The sequence below is a fragment of the Panthera tigris genome, chromosome B3, assembly GCF_018350195.1.
Source record: "Panthera tigris isolate Pti1 chromosome B3, P.tigris_Pti1_mat1.1, whole genome shotgun sequence".
Taxonomy (NCBI): domain Eukaryota; kingdom Metazoa; phylum Chordata; class Mammalia; order Carnivora; family Felidae; genus Panthera; species Panthera tigris.
Window position 1 is genome coordinate 4,203,665 of NC_056665.1, and position 25,852 is coordinate 4,229,516.

The following is a 25,852-nucleotide window of genomic DNA, read 5'->3' on the forward strand; positions in this document are numbered from 1 at the left end:
ACAGGAATCTGTAATCAAACCCTATAACTAGGCTAGAAAAAGGAACAGCAGCGCGGCTATTTTCATTTCAGAACACTTTCTACGCACGTCTCTCTCTACCCCCCGGAAGGAAAATAGAAACCTTGGTCTCCGCTGTTCCCATTATAAGGACCACTTTACACCACGGTCCCAAAAGTCCTGCAGGGACACTTTCTGCTCTTTAGACAGGCTTTCCAAAAATAATAGCAGCTGTGTCGTCCCAGAGGTAAGCTGGGACTCGGCTGTCCACCCACCCGAGGGGACGTGATAGCGGCCTACTGAACGTTAAAAGGGATTTGCACATTCTGGTAAAAGGAGGAGCTTCGGAAAAGAGACAAAAAGGAAGGAAACCCAAATGTAAAAGTGAGCCACTTGCTAAAGTTTAGATTCTTTCTGGTATCTGACTTTAGATGTCACTGTTCTCTGAGTTTGGCTCTGAGTTTGGTGTCGTTTATCCGAGACAGAAGGAAGCACTTCCTGCCACGAAGGCGGTGACCCAGGGTGGGGTTGCTTGTGCCCTGCGATTGATTCGTCTGAACCCTGACACACACACACACACAACATTTGCTCTTGACCCATTTTAATTATTTCATCTGTAATTCATGTTTGTATCCTTATGTTCACTTAAGTCTGTGTAGTTGTAAGAACATTGCTCTGTCTGCCACCTTTCTGATTTAAGGGCAGTTGTTTTAAAGTAGGAGATAGTAGTCATTCACTCTTTTGATGTTTTGGTGAGAATGCCCTTGGCTGCAAGTAACAGGGAACTAGTCACAAGGCTGAAACAAATAGAGTTCTTCTTTACACACAGAAGAGAAGTCCTAAGGCAGGCAGTTGCCAGCAGGATGCAGTGGCCCCACGATATTGGGTGTGAGAGCTCTGCATGTTTGTTCTTTCATTGGCATTTTCCTCATGGTGCTAAGATGGCTTCTCAAGCTCTATCCATCACATCTGCATTCATTGTAAGAGGGGAAGGTAGAAGGTGGTGCTACAGGAACTTCCCTGTGAGGTCCTTTGGCAGACTTCTCCTTGGGTCCAACTGTCAGTCCCTGGGCCACCTTCCCACAGGGGAAAAAAAAAAAAAAGAAGAAGTAGGTCACTATGGCCAGCTCAGAGTGGTTCTCATTCTCTCTCACCTTGGAAATTTCCTGCTCCAGTCAAATATGAGATTTTGTTAAGCCAAGAGAAAACAAGAAATGGATTTTGAATGGAGCAAATAGTGTCTGTCACAGAGTCTTCACTGGCCAAGGCCAAAAAAACAAAAAAGCCACAAATAAGATGATAGTCTTTCATTTTCTAGCAGGATAATGATGAAAAAGATGATGATTTTAACTTTTATTTTTTTCAACGTTTTTTATTTATTTTTGGGACAGAGAGAGACAGAGCATGAACGGGGGAGGGGCAGAGAGAGAGGGAGACACAGAATCGGAAACAGGCTCCAGGCTCTGAGCCATCAGCCCAGAGCCCAACGCGGGGCTCGAACTCGCGGACCGCAAGATCGTGACCTGAGCTGAAGTCGGACGCTTAACCGACTGCGCCACCCAGGCGCCCCGATGATTTTAACTTTTAAAAAACTATTACTGCAAGTTTAAAAACTGCAGAAAATGATGAATCACCTGTGGGTGGCTCAGTCGGTTGAGCCTCCGACTTCGGCTCAGGTCATGATCTCATGGCTCATGAGTTTGAGCCCCGCATCGGGCTCTGTGCTGACAGCTTGGAGCCTGGAGCCTGCTTCGGATTCTGTGTCTCCCTCTCTCTCTCTGCCCCTCTTCCACTTGTGCTCTGTCTCCCTCTCTCTCAAAAATAAATAAACACTAAAAATTTGTTTTAATTTTAAGGGGCTCCTGGGTGGCTCAGTTGGTTAAGCATCCAACTTCGGCTCAGGTCATGATCTCGCGGTTCGTGGGTTTGAGCGCCGCGTCGGGCTCTATGCTGACAGCTCAGAGCCTGGAGCCCGCTTCAGATTCTGGGTCTCCCTCTCTCTCTGCCCCTCCCCCGTTCATGCTCTGTCTCTGTCTCTGTCTCTCTCTCTCAAAAATAAATAAAAAAACATTTAAAAAATTTTTAAAAACTGCAGAAAATTATCCTAACGAGTAAAGACGTGAGAATTTGGCATACATTTTAGAAAGCTTTATGCTTTGAATATCCTTTGATCCACTGGTTTCATTAACTGGCTTTTATTCTAAGGAAATAATTATAACTGAGTACAGAGATTGAGCTTTAAGAATTTGACTTGAAATATCACTTATAACGGCAAAAGCAAAAAACCAAGACACCAGCCAAATGTCCAACAGTAAGAAATTAGGTGAAATACGTTCCAGTATACCCTTCAGGGCAAGATACTGCATAGCAATTCACATGCGGTAATAGAAAAGCATATAATTGCATGGGAATATTAATGTCCTGTTAATTTCAAAAGTGGCTATAAAACGAGGTGTACCATATCATTCTGTTTCAAAGATAAATGTGTGTAATGGATGCATACATAGAGATAGGAAAATATTGGAAGTTTACGTGCTGGTGGGACCATAGGTTTGAAGAATATTTTTTTCTAAACTGTACTTTCTACATTCAGAAGCTTGTGTTTTTGTTTTTTTTTTTTAATGTTTATCTTAGGGAGAGATCGAGCGTGAGCGGGGGAGGGGGAGAGAGGGAGACACAGAATCCAAAGCAGGCTCCAGCCTCTGAGCTGTCAGCGCAGAGCCCGACACGGGGCGCGAACTCATGAACCGTGAGATCATGAGTTGAGCCGAAGTTGGATGCTCAACCGACTGAGCCACCCAGGCGCCCTGCGTGTTCTTTTTTATAGTAAGGAGAAATGTTAGAACACTTAAGCCTTGGAGATAAGATTTTTCACCGGTGGACAATCCCTTGGCTCCTTGGTTGCTTCTAAGTTTCCATTATTGTAGATAATGCTGGGATTAACATCTTTGTATTGAAGCCTTTTTTTTTTTTTTTCACGTTCTCAATTATTTTCATAGAATAGTTTCCCTGAAGTGATATCACTTAGGTCAAGGGGTATGAACGCTGTTTTCACTGATGATCTGGAAATGTCTTGCCCGCCCTGGGTATTGTAACTGTATTTACTGTTTGCTAATTTAGCAAGCAAAGAATAGTACCTCATTATTTTGATTGGCATTTCCAGTGGGACTGAACAATTGTTTTTATCAATTGCTTGCTTACTGTGTTTTATATTTGTGCATTTTGCTGTTTATCTACTGGGGTTTTCACGTTTTCCTTTTCAGTGTGTACGAACTTCCTCTACTAAAGATAATGGCCCCTTCTCAGTGGTACCAGCCTAGCAACGGATATTCCCCCCCAGGCATTTGTTTCCCTTCTGATTTAGTTTTTCTTCCCCTTTTCTGCTGCAAAGCTTTCACCTGTTTTTTTAGACAAATCTGTCTCTTCTGTGATTCTCTTTTATTTCTTCCAAGTTGAGAACATTACCTTCTTACCCCTCAAGCGGAAGTTTGGTGAACGTTCAATTCTGTTTGCATCCAGATTTTTAAAAAATATCCCGACCCCGTTACCTCACTGATCGATCATGTATCATGCCACTTGTTTGTAGTAAAGGTTTAAATTCATTTCCCCTGTTTACTAATGTTGTGTCACTCCATCCATGTGGGGTAACCTTCCCTATCAGTGTATCGATTCCTTGTTTGTCACAAGATGATGTTTATATAAGAGGTAGGGCCTGTTTCCATCACGCGGCTACTGATAACGCATCTTTTAAGATGATTATTTGTTAAATTTTTTTAAATTTAATGTTTATTTATTTTGAGAGAGAGAGACACACACACACAGAGTGTGAGCAGGAGAGGGGCAGACAGAGAGGGAGACACAGAATCTGAAGCAGGCTCCAGGCTCTGAGCTGTCAGTCAGCACAGAACCCGATATGGGGCTCAAACCCACGAGCCGCAAGATCATGAGCTGAGCCGAAGTCAGACGCCTAACCGACTGAGCCACCCAGGCACCCCCCCGACAATGATTATTTGTTCCAAATTGATCCTATAGGGCTTATCCTACTTGGTTGCATTTTAGGCTTACTTTGTGAGATTTCCTTTTTTATTCTCACCCATTTGAATGTAAAACAAAATCCTCCAAAAACTCAGAGTTTCTCTGAGGACAGAAACCAAATCTTAGGTATTTCAGTGTCCCCGGCACAGTCCCAAGTACATAGAGATCACCACTTCCTAGTTCTGAATGAATGAATTCACCCTGTTTTGGCACTCTTTTACTAACGTTCATGGTTTCAAGGCTCTCACTTTTATTTTACTTGAAGAAACTAGTCAGATCGAGGCCAGATATGCCACAGTTCCCTGTTTGAACCCCTGTCACATGCCCAGCAAAGCCCTGTCCTTTTTCTCCAGTGATCCATGGGGGTAGTGTTATTGCCCACATTTTATAGATGAGGAAACTGAGGTTCAGAGTGGCTCATTTCCCTGCATTTGAAAGGCTGATGAGGGTCGGAACTGAGCAGCTCACCCAAGCTAGCAGTTAAGCAGGTAAGTCTTAGGACACTGTAGTGTCCAGTGCTGGTGTCAGATGGTCTGTGTTCAGTCTCAGGGTGACCTTGGCGGTTACGAAACCCATGTGTCCCCATGTGGATACTGAGCACCTAAGGGTCGCTGGGAGTGCACGGCCAGACGAGACATTCCAGCTGCTCTCCTCTTATCCCTGTGAAGCCAAGAATAGGTGTCCTTCTTTTTCTTTTTCTGAGATGTTCTAGGCTGTTATTATTTTTTTTTTTAATTTTTAATGTTTATTTACTTTTGAGAGAGAGAGAGTACAAGTGGGGGAGGGGCAGAGAGAGAAGGAGACACAGAATCTGAAGCAGGTTCCAGGTTCTGAGCTGTCAGCACAGAGCCCAAGAAGGGGCTCCAACTCATGAACCTCGAGATCATGACCTGAGCTGAAGTTGGACGCTCAACTGACTGAGTCCCCCCCAGGCGCCCCTGGCTGTTGTTATTTATAACAGCACCCTCATCCTGCAGTCCCTTTGAGGTTGTGTGTTTTGGTGTATGTGTTCGTGCTCTCCCTTTTATATCTGAGAAGGAGAGCCGCCCATCAGTGTAGCAGAGGAGAGCTGTAAAATCGGGACTGGCCAGGGGCTCCCCACTCCATATCTGACATTGTGTCCCTCAAGCCTCGTCTTTGCCTTAAAGGTCCCCGTGGCCTGTTTTGAGTTGAAGCTTTTAGAAGTAATTTTTTAAAGGCTTTTTTTTTTTTTAATGTTTATTTATTTTTGAGAGAGAGACAGTGCGTGGGCAGGGGAGGGGCAGAGAGAGAGGGAGACACAGGATCCGAAGCAGGCTCCAGGCTCTGAGCTGTCAGCACGGAGCCCGACGCGGAGCTCGAACTCACGGACCGCGAGATCATGACCTGAGCCGAAGTCGGACGCTTAACCGACTGAGCCACCCAGGCGCCCCAGTAATTTTCTTTTAAAGAGGGAGTGTGTACAACCGTGTTTTACATCTTAAGGTAATGGAGCTTCTCTCTGCAAGTGGAAAACCTAATCAGTTAAGTATTCAGCAACTGCTTTGGGCAAGACTCTTGGCATTCTTGTTGGCACAGGAAGGTAACTGGGTGTGTGGAAGACAGATCTGTGTCCAAGTTCAGGTTTATCATAACTAGCCGTGTGACCCCGGGCTTTAACCAGCCTCCCTAAGGCTGCATTTTCTCATCGGGACACTGTAGAGCTATCCCGTCGTACAGAATGGTGGGGAGGAACCAAAAGAGAGAACGTGTGTTAAGAAGCCATTACACTCCTTCACATATAGATGTGGTTGTGCTCAGGGCCCAGGGGAAGTGGGGGGTAAGTACGCCTGCCCAAGGCAGCGACTGTGGGACCACTGAGGGGCCGCCATGATGGGTGTCAGGGGACAAAGAAAGAAGCTGCCACTGGAATGGAAGGTTTGCGCCTTAGGCTGAGAGTCTCCAAGACCAGAGCTAAGGTCTTCACCAGTTAGGGATGTTAGAGACAGAGCGAATGGAGGCCCCAAACTCGTCCAGAAGTGACTTGTTCTGTCAAAGCCTGGAAGAACTTTATATACTGACTTGGTTGCCACTGACTTCTGTTACTCAGCCCTTGGCCTCCTGGGAGACAGCGGTTTCTGGTAGCTGCACCAGATATCTGAGTATATCTGAGTATCTGAGTATATGAGTATATATGAGTATATGAGTATATGAGTATATCTGAGTATATGAGTATATCTGAATATCTGAGTATATGAGTATATCTGAGTATATGAGTATATCTGAGTATATGAGTATATCTGAATATCTGAGTATATCTGAATATCTGAGTATATGAGGATATCTGAGTATATGAGTATATCTGAATATCTGAGTATATGAGGATATCTGAGTATATGAGGATATCTGAGTATATGAGGATATCTGAATGGGTATATGAGTATATCTGAGTATATGAGTATATCTGAATATCTGAGTATATGAGGATATCTGAGTATATGAGGATATCTGAATATCTGAGTATATGAGTATATCTGAGTATATGAGTATATCTGAATATCTGAGTATATGAGGATATCTGAGTATATGAGTATATCTGAATATCTGAGTATATGAGGATATCTGAGTATATGAGTATATCTGAATATCTGAGTATATGAGGATATCTGAGTATATGAGGATATCTGAGTATATGAGGATATCTGAATGGGTATATGAGTATATCTGAGTATATGAGTATATCTGAATATCTGAGTATATGAGGATATCTGAATATCTGAGTATATGAGGATATCTGAGTATATGAGTATATCTGAGTATATGAGTATATCTGAATGAGTATATGAGTATATCTGAGTATATGAGTATATCTGAATATCTGAGTATATGAGTATATCTGAGTATATGAGTATATCTGAGTATATGAGGATATCTGAGTATATGAGTATATCTGAGTATCTGAGTATATATGAGTATATGAGTATATTTGAGTATATGAGTATTTCTGAGTATATGAGGATACATGCTTCAGCGCCCAGCTTCCTGCAGGGCCCAGCTCACACACGGTGGCGGGGGGGGGGGGGAGGGGTACCTCTTCACCGAAGGGCTGAGTGCTGCTTGGACCATGTGTTTTTGACTGAATGAGCATGACGCTGGCTAATGACATTTCCAGTCTAGTTTAAAAACAGCTTCCCGTGAGACAAGGGGCAGAGACAAGACAGAGACAAGAAAGGATCCGTGAGAAAGAGTGCCCATTTGGTTTGGTAGCCTGGCAGAACATCGGCCTGCTTGTAGGGAGAGAGGCGTCCCCCTCCTTACTGAGTGCGGCACGGGCGAGACCCGGCAGGGCTGTCTGTTGGGAACAGTTTTCTTCACATCACATTTGACTTTTAATGGATACTGGACAAAAGCACTTAAAATGATGCGTTTCGAAAATAGAATCTTTGAGGGGTGCCTGGGTGGCTCGGTCCTTTAGGCGTCCGACTTCATTCAGCTCAGGTCATGATCTCCTGGTTCGTGAGTTCGAGCCCCACGTTGGGCTCTGTGCTGACAGCTCAGAGCCTGGAGCCTGCTTCGGAGTCTGTGTCTCCCTCACTCTCTGCCCCTCCCCCACTCATGCTCACTCGCTCTCAAAAATAAATAACCGCTAAAAAAATTTTAAAAATTGAATCTTTTAACGTCTTAATAGGATTGAAAGGTCTTTATGGTGCCTACACAAAATCTCTTCTGGGATAACGCTCATATTCTGAGGGATGCCCCACCTAGTTGGGTAAGCGTAGGAGGCGGCCAGATGGGGCAGGATGCCCCCAGGCACTCACTGCAGTTCCTCGCAGAGTATCCGCTCATTGGGTCTAGCAGAAGAGAGCTGTGCCTTTCTCAGGCTCCACTAGCACCTTGGACGTGATTTGTTTTTCAAGTGGCCAGAGGGCGTGTGAGTCTGGAACCCAGAGTTCATTCGTTCACTGAACAAACTGATTTGTGCCTGCTCTCTGCAGGTGCTGGGTCGGTGCTAAGAGAAAGGCATGGACCCTACCATCAAGGAGTTCTGGCATGATGTTTTGACTTTAAGAGTCCCCTAAGAGGAAGCAGGGAGGGGAGGGCTTTGTCTCAGGCTGGACCTCACATGGTTGTTTTTTTTTTTTCTTTTTTTAATGTTTATTTTTGAGAGACAGAGCACGAGCGGGGGAGGGGCAGAGAGAGAGAGGGAGACACAGAATCCGAAGCAGGCTCCAGGCTCTGAGCCGTCAGCACAGAGCCAGACGTGGGGCTCAAACTCACAAACCGTAAGATCATGCATGACCTGAGCCGAAGTCGGATGGATGCTTAACCAGCTGAGCCACCCAGGCGCCCCTGGACCTCACATGTTTTAAACAAGTAATGTGATTTTCCTCTGATTGCTCTGGGATGGTTAAACATGAAGCCCCGTGGCTGGGCTTTATTTATGGTCCTGCGGGAGCAACATCAGCCAGCACAGAAGGGCTGTCCTTTCCTGCTTCAGCCAGGGTGCTTTGTTCACAGTGTCTGTCATCTGGCAAGGTTTTCCCAAGCGGCCCACTGCTGCCTGCGTTGTAAACATGCTCCCAGAGTAGCCTGTGCTCCGAAATTAACGTGTTCTCAGCAAAAGCCTCCTCGCAGCCTTGCAACTTGCTAGCTCTTTGTGTTTTGCAGCAAGCACGTTTAGCTCTCTCTTGCTTTGTAATGCCAGCTTTATCACAGAACGTTCTCTGCTTGAACAATGTATTTGCTAATTAAAATCAGTTGCCTTGTCAGTGACTATAAGCCAGTGATTGATTTGATTGCTCTGGCATTGTAAGAAATTTATTATGAAAATATTAAAACATTTTTTAAAAGTAGAGAGCATACGATTAAAAACACCATATACACGTCACCAGACTTAACCCTTGTTTTGCCACATTTCTTCATCGATTTAAAAAAAATTTTTTTTTAATGTTTATTTTTGAGAGAGAGAGAGACAGAGACAGAGTGTGAACAGGGGAGGAGCAGAGAGAGGGAGACACAGAATCTGAAGCAGGCTCCAGGCTCCGAGCCGTTAGCACAGAGCCCAACGCGGGGCTTGAACCCACGGACTGCGAGATCGTGACCTGAGCTGAATTTGGACGCTTAACCGACTGAGCCAGCCAGGCACCCCCTTCATCTATATTATTGTTGCTGAAGTACGTTGCAGACATCCAGACATTTTAGGATTTATCTCTAAAAAAATAATGACATCTTCCCTCATAACCATGACATCACGGGCATTTCTAGTAAAATGAGTAATTCCTTGATGTCATTTAAATCCAGTCTCTGTTCCCGTTTCTTCATTTGCCTCCCTGTAAGTCTTCCATGGATGCCTCCATGTTGACTTTTGCTGTTTTTTGCATTTTGCTGTTTTACGTCTTAAAGTTTTAAAGTCTAGACCGGTTCCTTCTCCCCAACTCACTGGATCTTCTTCTTCGTTTCCATCATATCGTACAAGTTCTTGGACCTTTCAGGTCTTTTGATAGAGGTGAAGTTTTTCATGGACTCCTTCTGTGGTACAGCTACATTTTATTTTCTTGCATTTGTATTAGTTACTTTTAACTGGAGGTGTTTGTTCTTAATACTTCAGTATTAACGTTTATTTTTGAGAGAGCGTGCGTGAGCCTGAGCAAGGGAGGAGCAGAGAGGAAGATATAGAATTGGAAGCAGGCTCCAGGCTCTGAGCTGTCAATACGGAGCCCGACGCGGGGCTTGAACCCACAGACCGCGAGATCATGACCTGAGCCAAAGTCATATATAGCCCGACGTGGGGCTTGAACCCACAGACTGCGAGATCATGACCTGAGCCAAAGTCATATATAGCCCGACGCGGGGCTTGAACCCACAGACCGCGAGATCATGACCTGAGCCAAAGTCATATATAGCCCGACGCGGGGCTTGAACCCAGAGACTGCGAGATCGTGACCTGAGCCAAAGTCATATATAGCCCGACGCGGGGCTTGAACCCACAGACCGCGAGATCATGACCTGAGCCAAAGTCATATATGCTTAACCAACTGAGCCACCCAAGTGTCCCAATACTTCAGTATTAAACTGGCCTCAGCAGCTTAGAAAATGATTCTGATCTGACCTAGGCCGGGAGTTTACTGGAAGAGGCGTTCCTTGTATCATTTCTTTTTAGTCTTGAATAAAATTATTCTTCTGGATTTATACAGATTTTATTGACTTGAAATGAGTGCAAAGTCCCGAAGGTGGGTCCTGGAGACCAGCTGTGTGTAAGGTTGAGAACAACCTCAGTAACTCCTGTTCACGTTCAGTTTGCAGAGAAATTCCAGGAGGTGAAAGAAGCCGCCAGACTAGCCAGAGACAAGTCCCAGGAGAAAACAGAGACTTCGAGCAATCATTCTCAAGTAAGTGATTTGTCCACAAAATAAATCTGAGTGTGATCAGTAATTGAGCTTCTTTGTTCCTTGTCACTTGTGACGAGAAGTAGGGACTTCCAGCATTAGGGGCATCATGAAGGCTTTTTCCACTCTTAGCCTGCTCGCACTGAGGTGTGAGGACGTGTTTCTCTGAGAGTCTTGAATTTTCCAGATGTGCTGATGTATTTTTGACGGAAAGCACTAGATGAGGTTAGAATTACCGCATGCCTCTGGCCCCTAAGAGGCATTCTTTGTCATTGTGTTTAAATACCAGAGGCAAAGCAGTGTGTTTCCCTTCAGTGCTGGGGGGCGAGTCTGCGTGAACGATGTGCAGTGACAATACCGGTGGGTACCTCGTGCCCACAAGAGAGAAAACTTGGCTGATGGCAGAGAACCCTTGTCTTTGCTTCTCTGTTTTAACAAAGTCAGATGGGAGATGATATTCCAACGGCTCTGGTTTAGCAAAGGAGATACGGCTTTGCCAGAAATTGAGTAGTCTGTCTACTTAAAAGTGTGACGATTGGGGCGCCTGGGTGCCTCAGTCGGTTGAGCGTCTGACTTCGGCTCAGGTCATGCTCTCGCGGTTCGTGGGTTCGAGCCCCATGTTGTGCTCTGGGGTGACAGCTCAGAGCCTGGAGCCTGCTTCGGATTCTGGGTCTCCCTCTCTCTCTGCCCCTCCCCCCCCAATAAATAAAAACATTTAAAAAATGTCTAGTTCCTGAGGTCTAGTTTGGTGTATATAATGGTGGGTGGAAGCCTTGATCTCGTGGTAAGGTTATGTGCACAGAGACGGGGAGAGGGAGACGTCAGGGGCAGGATTCGGGGTTCGGAACAAGCACGATGCAACAGCCAACACAGCCGGAAGTCTGCCTGGCTGGGAGCAAGGTGCCCTGTGAGAGGAATTGGAGCTGCACTTGGTGATCCTGCAAAAGACCTGGAGTTCTTGACTAGCAGTTTATTATTTGTTGTCTACTTATTGTTGGGTTGTTGCAGTAGACATTGGAGGTGTTCCCTGACTGTTTCTCTGGAATTGATGTGAGGGTTGTACTCACACGGGGAGGAAGTCAGGGAGCCACAGACGGTCGGTGGATTGGCGAGGGCACAGCTGCAGGGGTGAGGAGGAAGGGAGGGATGTTGAGGACAGCCTGTAGGAAGAGAACCAGGGGACTGGGCATCTTGAGCTGTCAAGACTGACATTCTAGACTTGACCGTCAGCCTCGAAGAAGTAATAGCTGAAGGCTTGGCCTTTCCAAGAAGCCGTGGGGAGAGGAGGGCAAAGCTGGAGCCTTGTTAAGTTTGCCCAGCTATGGGAAGGGGCCCAGCGAGGAAGACAGAGGAGAAATCTCCCCGTTACTGACCTGAGGCAGGCGCGTGCTGAGTGAGTCTGTGCTGCAGAGCGGAGGGCCCCGGGTTTGGCCACCGCGGTGACTGACCCTCAGGACCGGGATTTCCCAGCGCCGGTCCCGGCTCATCGTATGAAAGATGCCCCGTGTGAATTTATGGAAATGAATGCGTATTAGACTTCAGGTGGGCAAGAACTTTCCTGACTCTTTCTGAATAATCTTTAATGTAATCTGAGTGATCCTGTTAATTTCATATACTGATTACCATAAGTAACCACTGAGCACCTATGAAATTGGACCCCTGAAATGAAATTGGACCCCCCAAATGGTCCACAATCTAGAGTTTCTAATATACAATCTTTTTCTGGATACCACATATTATAGCTATACCTTTAAACTTTAATATCAGAATTTCTTTATATAAGTGTTTTATTTTAATCTTTGTTTCCCCCCCCCCCCACAAAAGGTATTTTAAACCTTAAATCATGTATACCCATCAGATGCTATGTTATGTGTATGTATTAATTACCTATCAGGGTTTTGTTTTTTTTTATCTCTAAGGTTTAGTTTTTATTTATCCTTCTTGATGTGTCCCCAGATGTAGAGACCACTGTACATTTTTTCTTTTCATTTTTATTAGAAGTCATACAGTTGCTTGCTTTCCTGAATCTCCTGGGGAATGAACACTTTGGCCCAGTGTTCCAAATATTTGAAGATTCTAAACATTTAATAGGGGTTTCATCCTGACCGTGAAAGCAATATATATTTATTGTAAAAATCAAAACATTGCCATTCTCTAAAGAATAGAGTCCGCACCACACAAAGATATGTGTTAAATATCTAGTATATTTTTATATTGTTCTTTTTAACCTTTTTAACTTTATGTTTCATGATCGTTCCCCTGTGTTTTCAAATATCCCTTTTCAAAACTATCTTAATGGCTAGACAACATTCTAGTATTTGTCTGTATCACACCTTACTCCATTAACCTCTACTTTGGGACACCTACGTGGTTTCTGATTTTTCATGAATACAAATGACACTGTGATGAACGTCCTCGCACATCTTTGTGCGTTTGATCATTTCTGCAAGATAAATTCTTGGACTGGAAGTACTGGGTTAAAAGGCAGGGACATTTTAAAAGGTTTTGATAAATACTGCAGACTTAGCCCACAGAAGTGGATGCTTCTCACTACCCCCAGCAGTGACTGAGAGCGAGTTTTCCTCCCACACCCTCACCAGCAAAGCTTTGTTGACTTGACAGAAGAAAAATATATTCTCTTGGCCTTTTCTCATTTTGTATTTCTTTACCAGTGAGATTAAATATTTTTTGTGTTTATTGACTCTATGCATTTCTTCTTCTGTAAGTGTCAATTATGTATTTTTTCCTTTTTTTTTTTTTTTAAAGTTTATTTATTTATTTTGAGAGAGAGAGAGAGAGCATGAGCAGGGGAGGGGCAGAGGGGAAGGGGGAGAGTCCCAAGCAGGTATGATCTGCTGAGAGCGACGAGCCCGATGCGGGGCTCCAACTCACAAACTGTGAGATCATGACGTGAGCCGAAATCCAGAGTTGGACGCTCGACTGAGCCATCCAGGCGCCCCTTTTTTTCCTTTTTTAAAAAACATAAAAGTGTCAATCTTTTAGCGTAGATTTCTAGGAATTTTATTTTTTTAACGTGGACGTTTTTGAACCTGTTCACAGCTTGGCAGAATTGTAAAACGAACCTCCATGGGACGCATAGGTCAGCTTTAACGATTAAGAATTTATGACCTGTTGTTTCATCCGTCCCCCCACCCCGGACCCTACTCTCCCCCTAAATTTTAAAGCAAATCCCAGAGATCATTTCATCCGTATATATGTCAGTACGTGGCTCTAGAAGACAAGGCCTCTGAGAGTTTTCCAGCACAAGAAAAGTATTAACATCTTGTTTTTCATATATGCAAATGTTCAGCAGCAGATATGTTCCCACGTTTCTTGTGTGCATTTTAATTTTGTTTATAGCACTTTTTTTTTTTTTTTTTAAGAGAGAGAGCAGAAATTTAAAGTCAGATGTACACATCATTCCCTTTCGGGTTCCTGCCTTTGCCTTTATGCTTATTGGAGGCTAAATAAGGTCTTATCCTAGACCAGATGAGATGTCACCCACGGTTGGTATGACTTGTTACCCAAAGCAGCTCAGAATATTCATATTCATAATAATGCTGACAGCAGTGGAGGCCACAGCCACATCCGAGTCCTGCATGTTTAAGGAGTGTTGGTCTCTCTGTGGCCCCAGGGGGTTTTAAGTTCCAGCTTCTAATACTTTCTCCTCATTCCCTCTTTCTTGTTCCTTGTTGTGAATCCCTCCCCCTGTTTTCGTCTGTGGCTTCTGTGTTAAATAAGGGAGCCCCGGTGTCCAAGCTTGTTAGGTTTATGTGTAAAGTTGAGTAAGTGATCCTGAGTCAGGGCCCTGGGTGGACTCTTTTTCTCTGTAAAGTGCACAGGCTTTCTGAGCTTCGAGGAGACTCCTCTGGGCCTTTTCCTTTGTTCTTTTTTTTTTTTTTTTTTTAGTGTTTATTTATTTATTTCAAGAGAGAAAGAGTGCAAATGGGGGAGGGGTAGACAGAAAGAGGGAGAGAGAGAGGGAGAGAATCTCAAGTAGGCTCTGCACTGTCAGCACAGAGCCCGACGCAGGGCTTGAACTCACAAAGCCACAAGATCATGACCTGAGCCGAAATCAAGAGTCGGATGCTCAGCTCGACCCACTGAGCCGCTCAGGCGCCCCTTCCTTTGTTCTTGATATCTTTCCACGTGCTAGTCTTTGCCGCATCCCGGTCCGATGACTTGCTTCTCCCCCGCTCACTAACACGCTTTCTCGTTATGCCCGATTTGCTGCTACTGTGAACAGTAATGTGTGAAGGGAATTCACTTTGGCCAGGAATCTGGGTGTGAAAGCCCGTCTTCTACTCAGGCATCCAGCGTCAACGGGACGGACGATGAAAAGGCCTCTCACGTGGGTCCTGCTGACACGCACCTGAAGTCTGAGAACGACAAGCTGAAGATTGCTTTGACGCAGAGGTAAGGGTGTTTGAAATCCAGACGCTATTTTCTCCCGGCTCAGTGCCTCCCTGCAGCCTTTCCTGCTGGGCAGGGCTTCCTGAGGAGACGGGGTCCTGCTCAGAGTGTCTGGTCTTGTCTCCGGGCCAAAGGAAGGCCAGCTGGCTCTGTGGCTGTTCTCCGTCTGGCTGACCAGACTGGTGTCAGTTCATGTGTGTGAGTGTGCAAGAGTGTGTGTGTGTGTGTGTGTGTGTGTGTGTGTGTGTGTGTGTGTGTGTCTGCTTACGGTGAGAGCACAGAGAACGTGAAAAAGGTGTGTGTGAGTATGACAGAGTTGTGTGCCTGTGCTTGTATGTGTTTTTTTTCGTGTTTTTTTTTTTTTTTTTACATTTTTTTAATGTTTACTTAGTTTTAAGAGAAAGAGACAGGGCGTGAGTGGGGGAGACAGAGAGGGAGACACAGAACCCAAAGTAGGCTCCAGGCTCCGAGCTGTCAGCACAGAGCCCGACTCGGGGCTTGAACCCACAAAGCATGAGATAATGACCTGAGCAAAAGTCGGACACTCAACCAACTGAGCCACCCAGGCTCCCCTCTTTAATTTTTTTTTTTAACGTTTGTTTATTTTTGAGAGAGACAGAGCAAGTGGGGGAGGACAGAGGGAGAGGGAGACACAGAATTTGAAGCAGGTTCCAGGCTCTGAGCTGTCAGCACAGAGCCCAGTGCGGGACTAGAACTCACAAACCTTGAGATCGTGACCTTAGCTGAAGTCTGACACTCAACCGACTGAGCCACCCAGATGCCCCCGTTTTGTTTTCTAAGCACCCAAGTTTATCATTTACTTGTATATAAGATTGCATCTTGAACACTCAAGAAAAACCTGTGAAAATCTAACAAACTATGAAAAACTATGAAAAATAATATAACATCTCACAAAAATCAATAGCTTCTCTATATACAAACATCACATAGAAAATATGTATTTGAAGAAGAGATTTCCTTTAACAATAGGAGCTAGAAACATAAATTACACGAGCCAGAATCATAAAATACAGAAAACTTCAGAAAATACAGTATCTCTGTAAAGAAAGCTTTAAAATGATTTTGAGGACTATAAATGAATAATTAAAAAATATATTTTCTGTTGGAAAGTAGTAGGAAGCCTTGATATTTTAAAAAGAATCAATTTCCAGGGTGCCTGGATGGCTCAGTCGGTTGAGCATCCGACTTCAGCTCAGGTCATGATCTCACAGCTCGTGAGTTCGAGCCTCGCGTCAGGCTCTGTGCCGACAGCTCAGAGCCTGGAGCCTGCTTCTGCTTCTGTGTCTCCCTCTTTCTCCGCCCCTAACTCACTTGCATTCTGTCTCTGTCTCTCTCAAAAATAAATAAATAGATAGATAGATAGATAGATAGCGTCAGGCTCTGTGCCGACAGCTCAGAGCCTGGAGCCTGCTTCTGCTTCTGTGTCTCCCTCTTTCTCCGCCCCTAACTCACTTGCATTCTGTCTCTGTCTCTCTCAAAAATAAATAAATAGATAGATAGATAGATAGATAGATAGATAGATAGATAGAAAGAAAGAAAGAAAGAAAGAATCAATTTCCCCTAAACTGATGTATAAATTATTTAACACAATCCCCATAATAATATCAACATGACTTTAATTTGTAATGACTACACAGGCTATGTGTCTGTTTTTGTATCTTGAGATGGCCCTTTTCCGGAAGGCTGGGCTGATCTGACCCTGTGAGCATATTCAGAGCTGCTGTCCTTGGGAATCATCCCGTTCCCCCGGCGGGGGGTTTGGCCAGCTTCCCCCAACCTTCCTGTGGCTGAGAAGGTGCTCTCCTCAGACTTGCCCCCATTAAAAAGCTGGGTCCTATGAACTCCATTTTACAGATGAGGAAACTTAGTCCCAGGTGGTAAAAAGTGAGTCCTTGCCTGAGGTCCCACGGCTAGTAAATTTTTCCATCATACCACCTGCTTTTCACTCTTTTGTGGTTTTAACACAGCGCTGCCTGGATGAAAACGTTTCACCCCTAAAAATAAATGTTTTTAAATCCCCACTTAATGAACAAGTGAATTATAGGAAGAGAGCATGAAACCATTTCTCTAAATCAGCTTACATTCTCGATCATTACCTCTGAAATTAATCAGATTATATTTTACCTTTTTTTTTTTTTTTTTTTGCTATGGTGTTTGAAAGCTTATCTTTTCCAGTGAAGTTCCTAGATCCTTGAGACTGGGATGAAAGGTGACACAGATTATGGAGATACAGTCCTATTTACTTACCGGGAAAAAAAAAAAAAACTCCCCCCCCCCCCCCCCCCCGTCAAAAAGCATTTAGAGACAGAAGTCTGGTTGTTCAGCCAGGCAGGATTGATAAGAATCCCGTGCTTGCCCTATGTGTCCTGTGCGGCTCAGCCCTCGGGGCACCCACGACACCCCGCGCTGGGCTCCAAAGCCAGGAGACAGAGGAACATGAAAGCCAACAGTACCTGAGGGGAACCTGATTCCAGTTTGCTTCTGGTTTTTTTTGTTGTTTTTTTTTTTTTTAAATGTTTATTTTTGAGAGGGAGAGACCGAGCGCAAGTGGGGGAGCAGCAAAGAGAGAGGGAGACAGAATCCGGAGCAGGCTCCAGGCTCCGAGCTGTCAGCACAGAGCCCGATGCGGGGCCCGAACTCGTTGAACCACGACATCATGACCCGAGCCAAAGTCAGATGCTCAACTAACTGAGCCACGCAGGCACCCCCCACCCCAAGTTTGTTTTTTGAAGCTCCTTCAGGGAGCACAGAGGATGAAGGGCAAACACGAGGTTGTTTTGGTCACATGGAGGTGTCCCGCAGACCTGTGGTCGTCCTCTGCCCCTGACGTCAGGTCAGCCTGGGCCCCCTCTCTCACAAGGTCACTGTGTCCTCTGCCCTCTGGTCTCTGGCTCTGGAGTCCTCTTCGGGCTTGGAGGGGACACAGGGCCCTATTATGGCCCGGAGCCAGTGTCTGTCATGACACTCCTTCAGGAAGGGACGGGACGGGACACGACGCAGGGCTCTGGGGCCAGGGCTCAGGAGGGAGCGAGGGGGTCTTCCCCGCGCTGCCGGGGTGGCAGGTGGGGTGGAGCGGGGCGGAGGGCACACGGCCACCCGGTCCCCTCCCGCGTCCCCGCAGCGCCGCCAACGTGAAGAAGTGGGAGGTGGAGCTGCAGACCCTGCGGGAGAGTAACGCCCGGCTGACGGCAGCGCTTCAGGAGTCGGCCGCCAGCGTGGAGCAGTGGAAGCGCCAGTTCTCCCTGTGCCGCGAGGAGAACGATCGGCTCCGGAACAAGGTGGGCGCCGGGACAGCGGCCGTGGACGGGTGGGGGGCTGCTTCGTCAAGTTCAGGACCGGGCCGGGGAGGGGTGGGGGGATCGCACGGAGGCTGGTGTTCACTTGGCTGTCGCTCCCCCGTGGGCCCCCCGCCCGCCCGGCCTGGATGGACCCGCAGAGCCGCCCCCCTGTCTCCCCACCTTCCTTTGGTACGGATGGCGCGGAGCCCTGCCTCGTGTTGTCTTTTTCATTTCGGCGCCGTAAGTGCTGCGGGCCGGGCGCCAGGCCAAGTGCTGACTCCGCGTTCCCTCCCGAGGCCTGGCCGAGTGGCCTGCCGGAGGGATCGGTGGCCCTTTGCTGCTCTTTCCAAACGGGGAGTCGGTTTCTGTTTGCGTCTGAGTCTCAGACCCAAACCCGGGAGGAGTCCGCTGCCCTCAACGAGAGGCATTGGGAACCTCATCTCCAGGGTGCAAGGTAGAAGTCGGGGGGTCCCCAGCAGCTCCTGTGGCTGGGGGTTCAGACCCCGAGAGCTGGTGTGCCGGCCACCTCTGAAAGTGTCCTCGTGGTGACCGCCCAGTGCCCTTTGCCTCGAGGCCTGCCGCTTGTTTGCGGGACCCCGTCGGTGTGGGGTTCTGTGTTACCAGCGGGTTGCGTTCCTACCGCGCACGTGCGCTCGGGCCGCTGGAAGCACTCAGCATCAGACACACAGCAGTGCCAAGGTGGTGAGGCCTTTGCGTCCCTTCTGAGGGGGTCAGGGCTGGGAAGGGGAGAAGAATGAACTCCGGGGACTCGCCAGTTCAGTCTGCACGTCTCCTGTCTCCAGGAGGAGGCTCGCGGGCCAGGCCCTTCCTGCCATGCACCGGTAAGGAAAGGTCACCCTGATTTAAAATGTTGGAAATGTCCCTGTGTCCCATTTGGTGGCCATTGTCCCACAGGGCTGATTGGTTCTCTTCCCTGCTGGCTTAAACCTTTGAGATGAAACAGAATGATTCAGGACCTGATTAAACGACGTACCGATCATTATGGGGAGAAGTAGATAGATTCATGGGACATCCGGCCCCTATACTTGTGAGGAATCCTTTAAAGCAAACCTGAAGTTCCTATCCCTTGGCTGAGAGAGAGAACCGGAAGCCCGGCTCGTCCTGAAGCCAGGTTTGGTGACGGGACTGGGCTCTGCCGGGGGTGAAGGAGGGCAGCCGCCGGGAGTTGCTTCTTAGACGCGAGGAAAGATGCGAAAGGGGGTTAGTTTGTGGTTCTGTTTGGAAAGACAGCATAAACAGCCGTGGTGACCTTCTGTTTCACCACCGAAGTAACGTGGCATCCCTGCTTTGTTAAAGATTGACCAGCTGGAGGAGCAATGCAGCGAGATAAACAGAGAGAAGGAGAGGAACACGCAGCTGAAGCAGAGGATCGAGGAGCTGGAGTCCGAAGTGCGGGAGAAGGAGACGGTGAGTGGGCCGGAGGGGCCGTCCATGCCTGGGACACGGCCGGTGTCTGGGGAGCACGTGACTTGCCTGGCAGCTGCCTGGGCATCCGCGGGGGACCGCCCAGAGCCGCATCGAGGCACAAACGCTCAGAGCACGGGGCCGACCCTGCCCTGCGCAGCCCCCACACCAGCCGTGTCGCCAGGCCACGGCTCCGACCCGCGGGGGAGCCGGACGCTTACAAAACACTCAGAAACTGTGACAGGTGATCTGCGATCAGGCAGTTGTTTTCGCCCCGGGGCGGGGGGGGGGTTGGCAGGACAGCTGAGGTCCCAAACCTCCCAGCCACAGTTTCCCCATCTGCAAGTTGGGGATCGTAAGAGCACCTGTCTTTTCTGTGGTGGTGTGCAGACTTCACGCGATAACAACACCTAACACACCCGGCCGCGCGTTACGTGTTAACTTCATCCCCGTTGTCGTTACGCAGACGGTATGTTCTCAGCACAGCTGCCTCCGTCGGCTGCACACGGGTCATGGACGTTCACGAGGGCTTTCTTTTTTTTTTTTTTAATTTATTTTTGGGACAGAGAGAGACAGAGCATGAACGGGGGAGGGGCAGAGAGAGAGGGAGACACAGAATCGGAAACAGGCTCCAGGCTCCGGGCCATCAGCCCAGAGCCTGACGCGGGGCTCGAACTCACGGACCGCGAGATCGTGACCTGGCTGAAGTCGGACGCTTAACCGACTGCGCCACCCAGGCGCCCTTTTTTTTTTTTTTTTTTTTTTTTTTTAATCTGACTTGCTTTCACGATTTTTTTTCAAACCTCTGTCCCCCGTAGGAGTTGAATGACCTCCGCAAACAAAGTGAAATCATACCTCAGCTCATGTCAGAGTGCGAATACGTCTCTGAGAAGTTAGAGGTAAGGAGGGGCGCGTCTGCCTTGGCTCCGACTGGAAGGCATTCGTGGGGGCTACCCGTTTCTCCGGGCTCCCCCTTTTCACACCTCCCACGGTAAAGAACAGTGACTTTCTAGTCCTGAAAAGCCGTTGGTAACCGCCTGCCAGATGCCATCTGGGACCCCTCCCCAGGGTGCAGACTCAGCAGTGTTTGCCTTCTGGTTTTTCCATTTCTGCGAAGGTGTGAATAATCATCATGCGGTGACTGATTCCCGCCCACAGAAGTCTCTGCAGAGTCTTTGGGCGGTGAGGAGCCCGGCAGAAGGGAGGGCGGAGAGTGTAAGACCCCGGTGCTAGCCCACCTTGCCCGTGACCTTGGACTTAACCTTGGGCACCCGCCCCGCCCCCCCCGCACTGGCCTCAGGTTCCCAATCCACAGAGAGGGGTTTCCATGTCCCCTTTCACCTCCAAGGGTCCCCCCACTTCAGGAACGACCCCCATATTAGTCGGTGGTTCCTGTACACGTGAGCAGAACACTCCTGATCACGTCCATAAGATGAAGCTCTTGCTGGATGTGAAGAGCACAGGCTTACACCTCGTTTAAGGACTCGCAGCCACCAGACCCTTAGGAGCTCGACTGCCCCCTTGGTCACACCACCTGATGCCGGTGCCCAGACCGCTGTGCCTGAGTCTGGCACGGCTCTGACCTTCCTCACGGTCGCCAGAGCCTGGCCCGGGAGCCTCTCCGTAGAGCCAGGGAAACAAGTCACTGTCCCGTTGGACCTGCTTCTCTGTCTCAGAATGGAACTAGCATGTGGTCTCTGCTGACCGTTCTGGGACTGGGGCGGAAAACCCCGTGTGCTAGGCCTGCGGGCTTCCTCCCCTGGGCACTCTGTGAGAAGGCCCTCTTGCCTCAGGCTCCCCCAGGCAGGACCCGAGCTCTGCGTCCTGCGTGGAGCCACCCTTTATCAGCTCAGGTGTTGGTCACACACTCTGCCAGGGAACCATCAGGAAAGGGGGTGCAGCGGAGAGCCCCGAGTTCTGTGCTGACGTCAGCAGGCACAGGCGTGTGTCCTGGGGGACTTAGCTAGGGATGCGGGCCCCCCGGGGGGAGGGGGTCTCGGTGACCGGTCCCCCGGTGTGTCTTCCTTCAGGCGGCAGAGAGAGACAATCAGAACCTGGAGGGCAAGGTGCGGTCCCTCAAGACGGACATTGAGGAGAGTAAGTACCGCCAGCGCCACCTGAAGGTGGAGCTCAAGAGCTTCCTGGAGGTGCTGGACGCGAAGATCGACGGCCTGCACGACTTCCGCCGCGGCCTCTCCAAGCTGGGGGCCGACAGCTAGGGGCTGAGGGCTGGGGCGTCCTCCCGTGTGCGTCGCTCTGTTAGTGCAGGTGTGGTTTGTCGCGCCTCCACACCCGTGGTGCCGTCCACTCTCCCCTCCGGAACACACGCCTCCTCTCGCCTCCCTGACCTCGCGAGGCTGCGGACATCTGGAAGGTTCTGACTCAGGAATCCCGCGCTAGGTCTCCCTTAAACGTTTACGTAGTCAGGGCAGGGATGTTTGTATCTTTCTTAAGGGCTGTTGCGACCATACCAACTGAGCAAAGGATTTTCTATTACAAATAGGAACATGCTTTCCACCTCCTTTTTTTGGAAGAACGTTCAGAGCGTTTGAACGTCCACCAGGCACCCGTGCGCGGGGCATGGGGGTAACGCCTTCCCTCTCGGTAAGAATCGAGATGCTTTAAAGCAGCCGCTTAGTAGAGACTTGTCCGGAGAGAGCAAACAAGTCTGGGGTGGGCTCACAGGCACTGCCTGCACCCACTCTGCCCCCCTTCCACCCACGCCCAGTTCGTAGGGTTGCGACAGTGTTCCTTTCCTGGGTTTTAACTTCTGAGCAGATGACTGTGCTGTGGGGACAGCGTGCAGTGAGGGCGCCTAGCACAGTGCCTGGCACAAAGGTGCTTAATAAATATTTGTTTAACTAAACAGATAAACAGAACTTAGTGTTTTAATCGACACCCCCCCCCCCCCCCCAGCCTCCTGCCAGCAGGGTCCATTGGATCCTGTTGAACAATCCTTCCTTTTGCTGATCTGGGCGAGTATCAGATAGGAATTTGACTCACTGTGTGTGGTCAAGCTTCTGGATGGGCTTGGGTGGCCCTGGGGCAGGGCGGGTGGCCACGGAAGCGGCAGGAGCTGGTCTGAGGCCCCCCAGTGGTCCATTCGTGGTGCTCTGTCCCTGGGCCCTTTTGAACTGGGACCGCCCTTCTTCTCCAGGCTTGGGATGTAGGCCAGGACCCTGTGTGGGGAAAGAGCTCGCCCAAGCCCACAAGGGAGAGTCCGCTCAGCCTGGCTGAGCCGTGACTTTAGCAACAGGGGAGCCCTGCCTGCCTCCCTTCCTGCTAAGGGAGGGACCAGAGACGTTCAGCTCTCCTCTCTTACAGAGTTTCTCGGCGGGGCCAGGGACATCTGGGTGCCCTGCACGTGCCTTGGCTACAGGCATTTTGAAATGCCTTTCGGGATGTTGGAGGCCTTACTGCCTCCTTGCCTCCCTCTGCCTGCTTTGAGAACCACCAAGAGAGCATCCCCTTCAAGAAAGAGTTTCTAGAACTACCCTCTGGTGAATCTGGATAAACAACAAAACAGCCTGAGGAGGCAGCGGGACACACACACGCACGCACACGCCCACGCGCGCACACCCTACGGTGACTCCTGCCACCGAGACTGTCTCTGAGCAGAGAGGTCTTATTTGGGAGGAGGGAAGGCCGGTCGTCTGGAGCACCAAGGCACCTCGGGGCAGTGGGGGATGGGGGCCTGCAGGCCGAGTGGGGCAGCTTTGCCTGAGCATGCCGGGCTCGTGGCGCACGGGCAGTGGCAAGTGTGGGCAGCCCTCTTGGTGACAAGAGGTAGGGTGCTGCCGTCCTGCCCTCCCCACAGCTCCGGATGGCACAGGACAGTGGGTAGCAGCTCCCTACTGGTCAGGAGACCAGAAAGCCAGGCTGGCCGTGGTTTGGCCCAGCAGTGGCTGAAAGGGGGTTCTTCTCAGGCCAGGTCAGACCACCTGGCTGCAGACTGGCTCTGGGGCTGCCTGGGAGCAGCCGGGATTCCGAGACCTCAGCCTGGAGCCTTCCGATGCCCAGCACTCCTGCGTGTTAGGTCACTTACTGGTCTGGAAGGGACCCTCTTGACTGACGGGAGCGTGCTCGGGTGACCTGTTCACAGGGAGGTAGGGTTGCCGAAGCCCCTTGTGCGTTGCATCTTGCTGTTGGTAGGAGACGTTGGCAGAAGTTGCACCATGACCGCTGTGTCCCTCCGTGGTCAGGGCCTACGATCCCTGCCCAGCCATCCCTGGGGAGTTGGGTGAGGACCCTGAAGGTAGGAGGTGAGGACCCGCGAGTGGCCTCGTGCGTTGCAGCCCAGGAGCTAAGAGCGGGATGGGCTCCTCAGAGGGCGCTGGGTTTAGCAGAGAAAATACAACAGCCGTACAGAAGCACTAGCCTTGCCCCTCCTGCTTTTCTCGGAAGATCTCAGTGCTTCTTCACCGACTTTATTTAAAAAAAAAAAAAAAAAAAAGTCCTGGGGACAACCTGGAGGGTCCATGAAGACACCGCCTGGTCACTCAGCCCCTGGCACCGTGCATGTGGGCTCCGTATAATGAAAATGACCTACTCAGTTCATCCCAGTCTCTGCCTGAACCGGTGTAACACGTCCTCACTTACGAGGGCGTCAGCTCCACTGATGTCCTGTGCTTGGCATCACGGAAAGCCAGCGTGGGCAGCTCAGCTCGCCCGCCTCCCACCCCCCCCCCCCCCCCGCTGGCCCCATGAGCGTGTGGCCCCGCCATGCTGCTGGGACACGCATTGCCAGCCTGCCCTTCGTTTCCAGGTCAGGCCTCCTGATTCCGGCACGTCCAGGGCTGGCTGCCCAAACCCGATTGGCTTTTGTCTGCATCTGTTAAAGCTGGGGTCCAAAGCGGAGGACATGCAGCACGGAACCCTGTCATCGTAATGGGCCTGAAAAATAATTTTCCTTCTGAGTAGAGACCCAGTTGGCAAGGGGAGGAGAGGTCTTCCTAGTGACAGGTTGGGGCAGTATGGTCATGCCGTGAAGGGAGAGCGAGCCAGCATCCACGTGAGACCTGGAATGTGTGTGGCGCATCAGTCCCACGCCGTCCAGCACGCTGTCACATTAGACTTCAAGTGGGTGAGAGGGTCTCTCAGGGTCATTCCCCACTTTGCAGACAGTGACACGCCTGTCACCCAGCTAGCGATCAGCCCCAGGGGGCGCTGCATCCAACTCTGCCAGACCTCAGTCCCGCCTCTTTCCAGGAGTCTTGCCACTCTTCTCCCTTGGTGACCTTTTGGCGCTAAGAAAACAAATTCTCTTGTGTCCTGATGAGACCACACTGTGGTCATATTTTAACGTGAGTCCACAGCAAGCGATGATTTATAAATGAGCGAACTAGAATTACATTTGCGTTCATTATAGACAGTAAGGTCCATTTGGTAATGACTCTGGCTTTGCCGGGGTCATTCCGAGACACTGCTGGTTACAGTGATGTCCGTGCTCTGAGAGGCCGGATCTAGGAAACACGAACACGTCGAGTTCTTTGTTGATGGCTCTAGTGGAGACAGAGCAGTGGGTGCACAGCAAGCGAGAAGCCCTGAGATGTTAGAGCGAGAGGTAGCGCTCTGGCTGGGAGGTCCCCCATGGGAAACGTGGACTCAGGGAGGACGGAGTATAAGTCGCGTGCTCCCAGAAGCGTCGCCATCTGCCCGTTTTAAAGGACTGCTTTTCTGTAGAAGTCAGGGGCAACGCGGGACGAGAGCCAGCCGCGGGGCACGGCAGGGACCGTACCGGGGACCTCATGTGTGGCCAGGTGCACCCTTGGAAGGCAGACTTAGCGTAGGCCTTCGAAAGACGCTGCCCTGTGAGACGGAGCCAGCCCCGCTCTTTGCTGATCCCTGAAAGTGGGTTGTTGTGCCATCGGTCCTTCTAAAAGTTACGGTTCTTTCTTTGAAATACCATTGGATTTTGAAGTGCTGACCATTTAAACTAGAAGCTTGTAAATCAATGTCCGTACATATTTTTAAATGATATGCATGGTTTAAGAGGAACCTAATTCTGGGTACGTGGTTTCCTCCAAAAGAAAACATTATCTATTCCGGGGGTGGTGGGGTGGCATCATGGAGAGGGAATCCTGTACAGAAATGTATGTTCTTTAAGTGTCTTTTCCATACACCTGCCTCAAGGATTGTTACTCTTTAAATGCCAGCCAGGCAAGAGGGGGAGTTTGGTGATACTTTGGTAGCTGGATGGAACATTCTAGTGAACTTAGGAGTGTGTGTGTGTGTGTGTGTGTGTGTGTGTGTGTGTGTGTGTGTTGGAGAAAGAGATGGGAGAAACTACAAAGAACAAGGTTTTAAATGAAAAATACGTACACCTAAGAAAGAATAGCC

The 25,852-nt window shown here is 49.2% G+C and overlaps 1 protein-coding gene across 8 annotated transcripts in view; it reads left to right on the forward strand.

The window, feature by feature from the left end:
- Positions 1-25,852, forward strand: part of HOMER2 (homer scaffold protein 2) — a 115,273-nt gene that overhangs the window by 70,878 nt on the left and 18,543 nt on the right. For 3 of the 8 annotated variants that reach the window (XR_006218341.1, XR_006218342.1, XM_042987961.1), the window contains exons 4-9: positions 10,287-10,379; positions 14,653-14,792; positions 17,932-18,088; positions 19,406-19,516; positions 20,332-20,412; positions 21,544-21,610. Coding sequence is in view for 6 of the 8 variants with exons in the window: in XM_042987961.1 (XP_042843895.1) it covers positions 10,287-10,379; positions 14,653-14,792; positions 17,932-18,088; positions 19,406-19,516; positions 20,332-20,412; positions 21,544-21,610 (649 nt within the window). In the remaining 2 variants the exon portion in view is untranslated. Of the gene's footprint in view, positions 1-10,286; positions 10,380-14,652; positions 14,793-17,931; positions 18,089-19,405; positions 19,517-20,331; positions 20,413-21,543; positions 22,384-22,837; positions 24,195-24,278; positions 25,776-25,852 lie in introns of those variants that run through there. The other 5 variants (XM_042987962.1, XM_042987957.1, XM_042987958.1 and 2 more) reach the window with 5 other exon arrangements.